The 14,481-nt window shown below is 36.6% G+C and overlaps 1 protein-coding gene across 1 annotated transcript in view; it reads left to right on the top strand.

Moving 5' to 3' along the window:
- Positions 1-14,481, top strand: part of DIPK1A (divergent protein kinase domain 1A) — a 107,557-nt gene that overhangs the window by 61,162 nt on the left and 31,914 nt on the right. Inside the window, exon 2 of the mRNA XM_045478306.1 lies at positions 12,097-12,231. Coding sequence (XP_045334262.1) covers positions 12,097-12,231 — 135 coding nt within the window. The remainder of the gene's footprint in view (positions 1-12,096; positions 12,232-14,481) is intronic.

Genomic DNA, 14,481 nt, shown 5'->3' with positions numbered 1-14,481 from the left:
AGAAATTGAGTATCTAAAATAGTGTCAGGTTAGTTTGGTCTTTGGTATAATTTTTAAAATCCACTGGCATTTTTGTGTTCAGAATATATGTTGCATATTTAAGAGATTGGTAGCAACAATCACTACAAACTGTTACAAATTTATAAGATATCTATTATTATCTTAAGCACCACAGGTAATCACTATATATTCATGAGGATTTTTTGGTAATTACTTTTCAACATTTCTCCCTCCGGCAAAGTAAAGCCTATTATTTATCTAAGTACTTGTGTTAACTGCCAGTTTGGTAGGTATCTCACTTAACACAATGCCAGCAAAAACATTCTCATATAGAAACTGTTTCAGTGCATTTTCTTTTTAAGTCAGCTCCTTTTCTTGTACACAAAAATTGCTATGATCAAAATCACTGTCATTTGCCTTTGAAGCATTTTCTATAGGTTTCACTTCCTTTCTTTTTTAGCTTTCTCTGGAATTGAAGAGAGAAATGGGAAGACAATTTTAGATTAACACCTGTCTGAGAAATTCCAAAATTAGAGATGGCCATCTGGTTTGCATGATTTGTAATATTTTATAAATAGAATCTTACCATTCCAAACAGACTTTTAGCTTACTCTAAAATAATACTTAATTTAAAAATGCTTCAACTGTCAACATTTTACTATCAAACTGGAAAGAGGATTGTTAGATGTTGGTTATATTTATATCAAGAAGGAATGCTTCTGTAACCCTTTGTCCTCTGATACAGACAGTGGAAGGTCATATTCCTCATTCGTTGGACTCATAACCTAAAGGCCCATCTTAGATTCCTCTGTGCTTCTAATTATTCTTTAGAATAATTACCTTAGGTCAGGCCTAAAGCGTTCAACCACAGTAGCTACCACAGTAGCTCTTAAGATATCTGAATTTGACTGAGGTCATCCCTAACTTGGGGTACTTTAAAATTAGACTAGCTTTTGCTACAACTAATGCTAAAGATTCAGAGAGCATGTAAAAAGTTATCAAGGAAGTTGTCAAAGAAATGAAACTAAAACTGTGATTTGCCTGTAAAATTATATGTGGGGGAAGGTAAAATAAGTGCATTTGAAAAAACCAGTGAATGTTAATTGTTGTAAGCCTTTTGGAAAGCATTGTAGCAATATGTACCATGAACCTTTTAAAACTACATCCCCTTTGACCTAGAAATTCTACTAACTGAAATCTCCCCTGAAGAAATAATCAAATACTCTGGCAAGTATTTGTGTATTTAACGCAATAGGCCATAGAGTAAAGCGAGTACAGACTCTGAAGCCAGGTTGCCTCAAATCAAATTCTGGTTGTCCTACTTACTACTAGTATATCCTTGCTTTAACCTCTGTATTTTCCTGAGTTTCTCCATCTGTAAAAAGAATAGTCCCCAACTCGTAGAGATCTTGTAAGGAGAGAATAATAATCCCCTCCAGTATTGGTTAGCAACCACAACAGTGCTGCATAACAAATTGCCCCCAAACTCAGTGACATCTAATGAGTCATACATCTGCAGGTCAGCTGGTGTTCAGCTTTTCTGGGCTGCCCTTCCCTCCAGCTGTGAGATTTGTTCAGCTGGGTTGTAGCATGACTTACTCTCCTAGGATCAGTGGACTACCAGGGACCTATTCTTCTCCTGGTAGTGTCTGAAATATAAGAAAGCAAGTCCAATTATGTGCTTTTCTTTGCATTGCATCTACTAACAAACATTGGCCAAGGTAAGTCACATGGCCAAGCCCAACATCAGTAAGGCAGGGAAAGTGGGGCAGGGGGAGGGAATGAATATTTGCAATTCAAGGGTTGACATACTATTTCTCTAAAGAGCCAAGTAGCAAATATTTCTGGCTTTGCTGGTCATACAGACTCTGTTACAACCACTCAACTGTGCTGTTCTAGCCTGAAAGCAGCCTTAGACAGTAAATCAATGAATGGGGTGGCTGTGTTCCATAAAACTATATTTACAGAAACAGGTGGCAGAGTGGATTTGGCTCATGGGCCATAGTTTTCTGATCCCTAACCAATTTGTTACATCAGATCATAGAGTTTTTATAAAGATTAAGGAAATTAGTATATAGAAGGTGCTTATAACAGTTCTTGGTAGAGTATCACTAATGAATATTGGCTTTCATTAATAGTGTTGTTATTATTATAATAGCACAATATTGAAAATAATAAAAATATCCAACAATAGATACAGGGTTAAATAAATTAGGGCACATCCATACTATAAAATTCTATATATTCATTTACATATCATATTTTTTAAATATCAAAACTATTTAATGGCCTAGGGGCATATTTGTAGTATGTTAAGTGAGAAAAAAAGAGACAAATGATATTTAACATATGACCCCAATTTTATTTTTCTTAAGAGATGTGTATTTTTTATACATACATGGAAAACAATTAGGAAATATATCCTAATATATCCTATATATCCAATATAACATATTGGATCATTTACTTAGTTTTTCTTTTTGTGTTACTGTTTTTATCAAGATATAATTGATCTATAAAATGGTATTAGTTTTAAATGTACAACACAATGATTTGATATATGTATATATTGCAAAATTATCACCACATGTGTTTACTTAACATCTACCACCACACACAGTTACAATTTTTTTCTTGTGATAAGAACTTTTAATTAATTAATTTTTCAATTTTATTTTAAATTCCAGTATAGTTAACATACAGTGCTATGTTAGTTTCAGGTGTACAATATAGTTATTCAACAATTCCATATATCACCCAGTGCTCTTTACAACAAAAGCATTCTTTAATCCCCATCTTGTGATGAGAACTTTTATGATCTATTCTCAGCAACTTTCAGATATACAATACAGTGTTATTAACTACATTCACCAGGCTGTACAGTACATGCCCCATCACTTATAACTGAAATTACATACTTCTTTATTGTCCATTTTTTCCCCTCTACTGGGCATGTACTGTTTTCTGGTATTAAAGTACTTTGATGACAAAAAAATATAATCTGGGTCCATTAAGGGCTCTTCTTACTCTAATGTAGTTACTATTTTATTTTATTTTAATGTTTAATTTTATTTTTGAGAAAGCACAAGTGGCAGAGGGACAGAGGATCTGAAGCAGGCTCTGCCCTGACAGGCTGACAGCAGCAAGCCCCATGTGGGGCTCAAACTCACAAACCATGACATCATGACCTAAGTTGAAGTCGGACATCCAGACAACTGAGCCACCCAGGTGCTTCTGATGTAGTTACTATTTTATATGTCAGTTACATTTTAATTGCCTAGCGAATTAGGAGTTTACCCTCAGAGATGTCTGATTAGAATGGATTGTGTTGGGTGCCTGGGTGGCTCAGTCAGTTGAGCATCCGACTTCAGCTCAGGTCATGGTCTTGTGGTTTGTGGGTTTGAGCCCTGAGCCAGGCTTTGTGCTGACACTGTGGGGCCTGCTTCAGATTCTCTGTCACTCTCTCTCTCTCTCTCTCTGTCCCTCCCCCACTCGTTCTCTCTCTCAAAAATAAAAAACAAAACATAACAAAAAAAAAAAAAAAAGAATGGACTATGTGGACACTTTCCAACCTCTTGTATTTTTATCTTAAAGAAAAGTTATTCTGCTTTAGGGCTCCTAGAAAACAGTGGCAGGGTACCAACCAATGGGAAGAGAATCCTGACATAGTCTCTCAGGTCATAGGAACAGTAGCTCCTTTCAGACCACATTCCCTGAGCAGCCACAGTCCTTTCAGTGATAAAAGGCAGAATATTGTTGTACAGAGGTGAACAACAACATCCCTTCTCTGGCCACCCCAGTGTTTGAACATACACAAATTCTTTTTTCATGTATCAAAGGGAGATTAGGTTTCAATATTTAATTGCCACTGTGCCTAGAAGTCCCATAAATAAATACAGGGAAAGGAAGCTAGAGAACTCAGTAGCCTCCTTCATCAATATCACAGAATATTAATTAAGATTAATTTATTTTTAAGAACGCTTTACAACAATCAAGTTTCATCTAAATTAAATCAATTAGTCTCTGGATTCTCCAAGATTTAAACTGGGTTGAAAATTGGGTTGTACAACCTTAGGAAGAACTATCCCAAATAAAATTTGCCCTAGAATGTGCTTTAGAATCTGAACTTTAAAGGGACCGTGCTTTTTTTAACCTTCAAGTTTCAGTAAAACCTAGCTAACCTTTATTTTAAGTGAATTGTTAGTGAATTTAAGTGCCAAGTAGGATTCCCATGTAAGATTTGCTTGTGGCTACTGTATGCTTCAGTAAGATCAAGACCAATATGGTGCCTTAGGCCTACTAAAAGAGGAAAATGGACATCTGATTTTCCCATTCTAGGTGTCAGAACCTTAACTGAAATAATAAGGTAATAGGAATCCTATATTAAAACTTAACCTATAACCATATCTCAAGTAGTTCTTTAACAGGGGACTTTGTATATATAAGACAAAGTTTTATTGATAGTTTTTGAGCTTATGATATAGAATAAGAACTGTATTTATTCAGTCAACTTAAACGTAAATATATACAACTACATATACTATTAATAGATTTTAACTCCAATTTCCAATTCTTCCCCACTAAGGAAGAAAGAAGAACCCATAATCAGAATGGCCAAAAGAATTGTCTCTCTTCTGGCTGGCACCTCCACATTGCTTTTCTTCTTACCCCTAGACGTTTCTTTGCTGATTCTATCCTGCAGAGGTTTCTAGTCTCCAACGATGACCCTGCAGTGAACCATGCCTTCTGGTAATCATGCCCTTATGGAGTAGTCCCCTACATTCAATTTGTTCTGGCCCTGTGTTACCATAAGAGTGGGGCAGAAATGATTAGCTTCCTTCTTGATCTCTGAGAACATTTGCTCTGGGATAAGTCAGCTATCCTGTAAGAAGCCTGAATAACATGAACACCATGCCCTGAAGAAGTCCAGCTAGCCACATGAAGCTGTTCCAACCATTCCTACTAAGGAGTTGGATAGGTCTAACCCTGTGAGTCCTCTGTCACGTGCCTTCAGCCCTAATCACAAATGCATGAAAAACTTGAGGGGCACTGCCCAGCTGATTCAATCAACCCTCAGAACCATGAGAGATGTAAATTACTGTTGTAAGCCATTAAGTTTTGGGATAGTTTGTTATACAGCAATAGAAAATTGGAACACTTAGCTTTCTTAACCCCTGTCTTTCTGCACTGGTATGTTGAAGAACCCCATGACTGAGTTCTTTTGCTGTTGCAAATGCTAATATTTCTTTTATGTAGAGTGCTAATGGAGGCTACACTCCCTTCCCATATGCTTTGTAAAATGCTGACTGCCTACTTGTTCATAAAAAGCAGTCAGGAGACTTCTAAATCCTAGAGATATATTTTTGCAGACTAAAAAAGTAATATATTCATTATAGAAAATCTGCCTAATAGAGAAAAAAATAAAAATCACTCATGATTTCACCACTCTTGACATTCTGAGATAACTACCCTTGACATTCTAGTTTATTTGCTTGCAGTTTCTACAGTCTATTCTCTCTTTTTTCTTTTAATTTTTAATGTTTATTTTTGAGAGAGAGAGCATGCACGCGCGTGCGAAAGCATAAGTGGGGGAGGGGCAGAGAGAGAAAGGGAGACACAGAATCCGAAGCAGGCTCCAGGCTTTGAGCCGTCAGCACAGAGCCTGATGTGGGGCTCGAACTCATGAACTGTGGGATAATGACCTGAGCCAAAGTTGGATGCTTAACTGACTGAGCCACGCAGGCATGCCTCTCTTTTTTTTAAAGGCAGAATTGGGAGCATACATGTTGTTTTGAAAACTGATTTTTTTTTCACTTACTGTATCACGAGCATTTTCCCATACTTTGACACTTCTTTGAAATAGTAACATACCATCAAAACTAGCCACAGACTTAAGGATCACTCCATGTGATTAATTCACCAGGAGTTCTGCATTTTTGATGCTGTCAGTCACTAAGAGTAAAAAATATGAACCAGCATTCAGAGAAAATGTGAAAATTATCTGTTCATTTTTGGAATTTTATTTTTACAAGAAAATCAAAACAGAGAAGATGCCCATGCAAATAAAACTTTTAGAATTGAGATCAGAGAACAGCTAGGATTCTTCCTATAGATATGAAAATTCACCTCTTAGAAAGATGAATGCTAAAAAATTCTGACCACTAGACTAATACTGCTGTTTGACAAGGAATTGTCTAAAGTTTTATCATAAAAAAAGCATTTTCATGCTCAAGACAAGCTGGGAAGCATGGACATTTTTAGAACCTTTCTTTTCACTATTTTTAACTTCTAAAAACTCAAGGTTTTTCTTGTTTGGAATGACATAAAACATTTTTTAAATGTTTGAGAATCATAGCTGTTTTTGACGTTTGTGAGAGCACTAGGATAGTTTGCATTTGGTACATTTGGACCTTCTTAGTGGTTTTCCAATAGTCCTGCAGCTAGTAGTGAGATATAGTAAAGGTGTAGGAGCCATTCCAAATAAAGTTAATTGCATATGTTGTGGTATATAGTAAATATTTACCCTATTAAATTGTTTCTTCATATTTCTGTTTTTTTGTAGCTAGCATATTTTTCAAAAGTGTTATTACTGTGAATAGAATATATTTAAAGAAAGGATAAAAGTATGTCTGGGGATATTTATCCATAATTTTTATCTCTAGTTTTTCAGGCACATTAGTTCTAAAAAGTTAGTTAGCTATAAGTTAGTTAGCTACAAAGTTACCAATATAACAAGAAGGAAGAAGATAGTTTTGAAGATTATTTCAGGGTAGCTGGTAATTGAAAAACTTGAATAAAAAGACAAATACATGTCTCTCAGCTTTTTCTTTGAAATGGTGAATGATAAATGATTGTTATTTGAGTTTGTGCAAATCATAACCTTATCTATTTGTTATGTTTTCTGAGTGTTCAGGTCCACTAAATTTGTTAACTAAATTTTTGTGGGTAAAAATAAATATATGATATTTTTCCCTGCTTCTCAAAATTAAAAACATCTGTGCAGGGAGTATTCAGGGGTAAAGCTTTATATGTTTATAAAAGATGTTAAGTATGAAAAAAATAAGTATTGGAAGTAGTCCTAAATTTTGATGTGTTTCCCCCTTCATGCCTGTTTTTAAAACTTGATGTAAAATTACTTAAACAAGATCGAAGGGGCACCTGTGTGGCTCAGTGGGTTAAGCATCCAACTCTTGATTTCCACTCAGGTCATGATTTCACAGTAATGGATGGAGCCCCATGTCAGGCTCTGCACTGACAGCACAAGAGCCTGCTTGGGATTCTGTCCCTACCTCTCTCTCTCTCCATTCCTCCACTGCTCATGCTTTCTCAAAAAGATGGCTTTGAAATTATAAAAAAAACTCAAAGGTTTTCAGATTTCTTTTGAAATAAAAAGATATCACAATGAGATAAAACAATACAGAAAAGAAGAAAAAGCACCACTGTTCTTTAGAGGGGAATTGGTAGGGAAAGTTTGTTTCATTATTTATAGATTTGCCATCTCCAGTGATTTTTGTCTCATATACTACTAATCATTTATTCTAGTCATAAAGAACTCCTTCTGTTATTTGCACACAGATGTTATATTTTTCTAACTACTGGTAGTAGTAGTTGATGTCTTAAAGACTATAAGCTATATTCTTTATATTAAAGAATATAAAATGGCAGTGTAATACAAATTTGATTCTTTCCATTTTTGTTTTCATTTTGTAATATAATCATAATGCGAGGTTTCTCAACCTTAGCACTATTGACATTTGGGGTCAGTTAATTCTTTGTTGTGGGAGGCTCTTCTGTGCATTGTAGGATGTTTAGCATCATCTCTGGCCTTTACCCACATGGTTCTAGTAATAATACTCCCCAGTCATGAAACAAACAATGCCACCAAACATTGCCAGGTGTCCCCTAGGGGGCAAAAGTGACTCCATTTGAGTACCACTGCCATAGTGTATTTACTAAAATTCTTATCATGCTTTCCAGGAGCATAATTTGGAATAAAGCAGTGTACCATTAGTAGCTAGGCACAAAATCAGAACAGAAAAGCTACTAGGCAGTATTTTGGATACCATAAATAAAAAGATCAGAAACAATAAGTACATTTCTTAATCAAAGACTGTATTGTCTGGGTAATTGGTACAGAACAGACTACTGGAAACATTTTAGTGATTACCAAACAGGGAAATAAAATTATTTAATAGCTAGAGAAGTCATTTATGGCTGTTTCTCTTCAATCATTATTTTACGATGTGAAGCAGCAGGATCTGCAGATATTAAAGGACACATGAAGGTCCTTGTAACTATTTTGTGTTACCCCACATCACAGTGATTTTCCATGGTGTTCTAGAATACAAATGTCTCACTCCTTTTGTCATTATGTCTACAACGGGTGATGCCCAGTGCCCTGCTGGGAACATCATCAATCTAACTTCCTCTCCAAAATCTTTGGCATTTGGTATCATGACAAGCACTCAGCAGGCAAGGCAGTTCACAAGGTGTTTTTCAGTTTAAACATATGCCAGAGAAAAAATTTTTTAATGTAGCTATTTGAGAGATATAGAAAAGCAAAATGATTTCACATTTTATTAAATTGAATATGCAGGAGGGAAAATATACAAAAGCCTTAGTTGCCTACATATATTAAGTTTAATGTGCATTTGAAAGCATCTTACCTCAGCTTTACTGAATATTTGTACAAAACCTGAATAGAAATTATTAATAAGGGCAGTTAACATCACTAGACTCCTTAAGATGGTGTCAAGAAGAAGGTAAGACAGGACCAAAGCCTGAATGCTGGGAGAAGACCCTACTCACTAGTTCTGTGTTCTTTTCCTTTACTCTGTGACTTATACCTGCTGTAGAGCAAGGCAGGAAGAGGAAGAAGGAAATAGTATATCTTAATCTTATTTTAAAACCCTGCTTCAGGGCTCCTGGGTGGCTCAGTCGGTTGAGCGTCCGACTTCGCTCATGTCACGATCTCACGGTCCGTGAGTTCGAGCCCCGCATCAGGCTCTGTGCTGACAGCTCAGAGCCTGGAGCCTGCTTCAGATTCTGTGTCTCCCTCTCTCTCTGGCCCTCCCCCCGTTCATGCTCTGTCTCTCTCTGTCTCAAAAATAAATAAATGTTAAAAAAAAATTAAAAAAAAAAAAACAACCTGCTTCAGGGCAGGGCACCAGGGTGGCTCAGTCAGTTGAGTGTCTGACTCTTGATTTCAGCTCAGGTCATGATCCCAGGATCATGGGATAGAGCCCTGCGTTGAGCTCAGCTCTGAGTGTGGAGCCTGCTTGGGATTCATTCATTCTCTCTCCCTCTCTCTCTCTCTCTCTCACTCTCTCTCTCTCTCTCTCCCTTCTTCTCTCCCCCTCCCTCCCTCTGTCCTGCTCCCCTACTCTTCTACACACTCTCTCTAAAAAAATTAAATAAATAAATAAATCCTGCCTAAAAAAAAAAAAAAAATCCTGTGAAATGTTAATATTAGATTGGACTTCCAAAAGTAAAATCATGCCATGTTGTGGCCCTTCAAGTGACCCTCTGAACTATTTATAGGGGTACTTGGATGGTAGATGTATTTAAAAAAGATTTTTTTAATGTTTATTTTTGAAAGAAAGAGACAGAATACAAGCAGGGAGGGGGGCAGAGAGAGACACACACACACACAGAATCTGAAGCAGGCTCCAGGCTCTGAGCTGTCAGCACAGAGCCCAATGCAGGGCTCAAACCCATGAACTATGAGATCATGACCTGAGCTGAAGTTGGATGGGCAACCAACTGAGCCACCTAGGCGCCCCTGTATGGTAGATCTATAATTTGTTCTTATAACTGGAGATGTTCTTAAAATGCCTAAGACAGTAACAGTAATAGACATAATAGATAACCAGTAAGTAGTCGCTCAATGAATGTATGAAAAGGATGCATCTTGATGTAGAAGTATGCCTTATTGTATAATATAAAAAACATTTTTACATCAGTAGAAAAAGACATACACAGAAGGCATGCATCCATCACCCAGCTTGAAAATTATCAACTCATGGCCAGTCTTGTTTCAAATATATCCCACCTACTTTTTCCTTCTCTATTGTTTTGAAGCAAATTCCAAATATATCATTTTATTCATAAATATTTTGATATCTGTCTCTAAAAGATGAGGGCTCTTTTCTTTTAAAATAACATTATCATGCCTGAAACATTAAAACATTTTCTTAATAGCATCCTGTCAGTCTTCACATTTTCAAGTGTCTCATAAACGTCTTTTGAATCAGGACTCACTTTGTGATTATTTGATATATTTGATATATTTCTCAAATATTTTTTAATCTTCAGGTTTCCCCATCTTCTCCTTATTTTCTCCCTTGCAATTTATTTTTTGAAGCACTGGGTTGTTTGTACTGCAGTGTTTTCCATAGCCTGGAGTTTGCTGATCATCCTAATAGTGTCACTTACTGAAGTCTCCCTTATATTCCTCTGCCCCCTGTATTTCCTGTAAACTGCTAGTTGGAGCTAAAGACTTAATCAGATTCAGATTTAGTTTTCTTTTTGCAAGTCCAAAAAGAAGGTGGTGGCCAAATCATAGAGCATTCTTGACTTTTTGCTCAGTACCATGCAAATTGATTTAGCTAACGTTTGTCGAGTGTTTTCTATGTGCCTAGCAATGTGCTTATGTTCTATGGACATTATGTCATTTAATCATATTTAAGCTTCATAACACTAGTGCATATCCATTTCTGTCTGATGACTAAATTTCTTTAAGAGGGCTAAGGAATCTTAAATGCCTTTCAGGCAACCCCTCAGTGTATACACAATTGTCATTTATGTGATTTAATTTAGAATTCTGTCTGAATTTTCTTTTTACTGGATTCATTTAGAGCTATACAAAAATAGCTTGCATTAAATGCATTTTTTATATTTTAATAATAAAGCTCGAAGACCTGTCACTTCACTGTGAATTTGTTGTACTCAAGTTTTTTGGTACTGGAATTCACCAGCTGTCAATCTCACAAAAAAAGATAGATATCTAAACCACAAATAGGGCCAACAGAATTCAGTATTTCCTGGGTCTCTTTTTCCTTTTCACTCATTGTCTTCTGCAGGTGCACTTAGGTCTCTTTCATCTCTCTCTGCTTTCTTTGGACTGCTCACAGCGCTCACAGTATCCTACTGTTACCCAGGGTGAGAAACTGTCTGGTGATTACAAAAGCAAAAGTAGCTTTTCATTGTTTGTTTACATATCTTTAACTTATTCTGTTCAGTTATCTCCATACTCCCCAGATTTACCGTTTATAAAACCAAACCATTGGAGAGCCAAACTCGAAAAGCCAATGTCAAATTATCTTGACCAGCTGACACTTTTGAAGATTAAACTGTCTGATACGTGGTTGATGGAGAAAAGGCAGTAACTGGCCCAAGTTGCAATTAGTTACCAGAGAACTGGAAACAAAACAATGCAAAGAGGGTCCCATTGTGCAGCTTTACAAGCTGACATGCAAAGAGTAATTTATTCTTTATATATTTTAACCCTTCTTCTCCAGTCATATCTCCTTTAATAGTTTTAACAACTTGTCTCTGAATATGACAGAGAAATAGGAGTGAATGAAAAGGAAGTTTAATTTCTTATTCTGGTCGCACTTCACTATGAGACATTAGACAAATAGCCAAATTCTCTGTCCTTATTTCTTTAAAACAAAATTATTTTTATACTGATTATCCGTAAAGAACCTTAAGACTCTTATTTGAATAGTCTCCCATGAGCTCAGAGTGTGGATAGGAATTGTGTCTCTCTACCTGATCTTCCAGGGTGCCCCGGGGTAGCATGGTGCACGTGCTCATGCTTCCTAAATGGCTTTCGATGCCGGTGGTATTTGAAAGGTTATACATTTTAAAGGGTATTTTGTTCCCTTTTTCCTTGGCAGAACCGAGGAGCTTCCTTTTCTAAGACCAGTGCTGTTTGGACTCACTGAAAGTACACTTTGTTCTAGGAGAATTGCCATGTGAAAGCCTAGAATATATATTGAGTTCTTCCAAGAAAGGGGGAAAAATCACGTTCTAGGACAGTGAATACTGACTTGGTGCTGAATGAATGATTGTTATGTGCTCTTTTACTCACAGGCTCGCTTTTCATATGTGCGGATGAAATATCTTTTCTTTTCCTGGTTGGTGGTTTTTGTTGGAAGCTGGATTATATATGTGCAATACTCTACCTATACAGAACTATGCAGAGGAAAGGACTGTAAGAAAATAATAGTAAGTATTTTTTTATTTCCTACTATTTAGAAAAACCATATTAATAGGTTATATTAATAATATATTTATACATACTTACTAATAATTATTTTCAAAAAGTAAAAGTTAATTTGACCTTAGAGTTGTGTTGAACCTCTTAGCTTTTTGATGTGACCAAGTTAGTAGGAGTGTTCTGCATCTTGAAAAATCTAAAATTCAGAAAGCTAAATATATAATACAGATTACTGTGAGAGCATCCTCACTGCATAGGGGTTTCTTTTTAAAATATACTGTAAGTTTAGTTTAATCAGGTAAGTTTTTAAATGTTTATAGAGTATAAAAGTATTATTTACCTTTCTGGAACATATCTTTTGAATAAATGGAGTCACTCTCAAGTACCAAAAATGTACCTGAAAAGCATATAGTCTATTCAGTATTCAGTTTCTATCCTAATGACTAGGTGTGTCTTAGGAAAATTGCTCTATCAGTCTAAGATTTTTAGTAGTAATTATTGGTTATATGTTTGAGGATAAGTAATTTTTTTAATTTTAAAAAATTTTTTAATGTTTATTTATTGTTGAGAGAGAGAGAGAGAGAGCTGGGGAGGACAAAGAGAGAGGGAAACACAGAATCCATGAAGCAGGCTCCAGGCTCTGAGCTGTCTGCACAGAGCCCAACGTGGGGCTCGAACTCATGAATCATGAGATCATGACCTAAGCTGAAGTAAGACGCTTAACCGACTGAGCCATCCAGGAGCCCCTTGTGGATAAGTAAATTTAACTCCTTGTTTTCTGCTAATATCTTCTGATATCAATAATATTAAAACATTGCATCTGAGAATTGTATTTTTGTTAATATGATTGTTGGAATCCCAGTGATTATAACTTATTAATGATTCTGTAGTTATTGAGTGGTTGCTCTTTACCCAGGCCAGTGGTACTAAATATGTGCATATAGCAGGGAACAAGCTAATCATGACCTTGGGAACTTACAGTCTAGCAGAGAAGATGCTGAATACAGTAAGGTAGGATAATTATTACAATAGCAAGTGTTATAGGAACATAAGACAGGGAAACCTGAAGCTTTCCAAAGTTCTAAAGAAATGAAATCAGTTTAACTCTAGCCTTTCTCAATCAAGATAAAAACAACAACAACAACAACAACAAAAATAACAAAGAAACCTCCTCAGGAGTATTACAGCCTCTGAAATCAGCAAGGGAGGAATCACTAATATAATAAGCAGGGAAATTAATTAGTAAAGACAACTCCCAAGTCAAGTTCAAAGGTGTCCATTGTAGGGGCGCCTGGGTGGCGCAGTCGGTTAAGCGTCCGACTTCAGCCAGGTCACGATCTCGCGGTCTGTGAGTTTGAGCCCCGCGTCAGGCTCTGGGCTGATGGCTCAGAGCCTGGAGCCTGTTTCCGATTCTGTGTCTCCCTCTCTCTCTGCCCCTCCCCCGTTCATGCTCTGTCTCTCTCTGTCCCAAAAATAAATAAAAAAACGTTGAAAAAAAAAAAATTTACAAAGGTGTCCATTGTATATGTCCATTCCAAATGGCCATTCCAGATTCTTGAGGAATTTTAAGATCAGAGGAACCTCTGGGGCCAGGCAATGTATTGCATACTGGTCAGTAACAGTTAAAATAATACTATGAAGGGGCGCCTGGGTGGCGCAGTCGGTTAGGCGTCCGACTTCAGCCAGGTCACGATCTCGCGGTCCGTGAGTTCGAGCCCCGCGTCAGGCTCTGGGCTGATGGCTCAGAGCCTGTTGCCTGTTTCCGATTCTGTGTCTCCCTCTCTCTCTGCCCCTCCCCCGTTCATGCTCTGTCTCTCTCTCTGTCCCAAAAATAAATAAACGTTGAAAAAAAAAATTTTTAAATAATACTATGAAAGCCTCCCAAGCCCATTTTGCAAATAAAGAAATAGGTACACCTGAAACTAATGTAACATTGTATGTCAACTATACTTTATACATGTATACATATATAATGTATATATGAATAAGAGAGAGAAGCACTTGCTTATGATGGTAGAGCCAGACTTTTGGTGCTACCTTATGTTAGAAAAGACTGACAAAATTGTAGCTTAATAAAGCTAAGGAAAAAAACCAAAAAAACCTACATGCTCACCTTCAATGAAGAAGAAAGAAGCAGGAGTTATATAATCAATTATAACAACATAAAATAACCAAAATTAAGGACGCTAGGTGGCTCAGTTAGTTGAGCATCCAGCTCTTGATCTTAGCTCAGGTCATGATCTTGTGGGTTCATGGGA

The sequence above is a fragment of the Leopardus geoffroyi genome, chromosome C1, assembly GCF_018350155.1.
Source record: "Leopardus geoffroyi isolate Oge1 chromosome C1, O.geoffroyi_Oge1_pat1.0, whole genome shotgun sequence".
Lineage (NCBI taxonomy): Eukaryota > Metazoa > Chordata > Mammalia > Carnivora > Felidae > Leopardus > Leopardus geoffroyi.
This window is presented reverse-complemented; position numbering and strand designations above follow the sequence as displayed.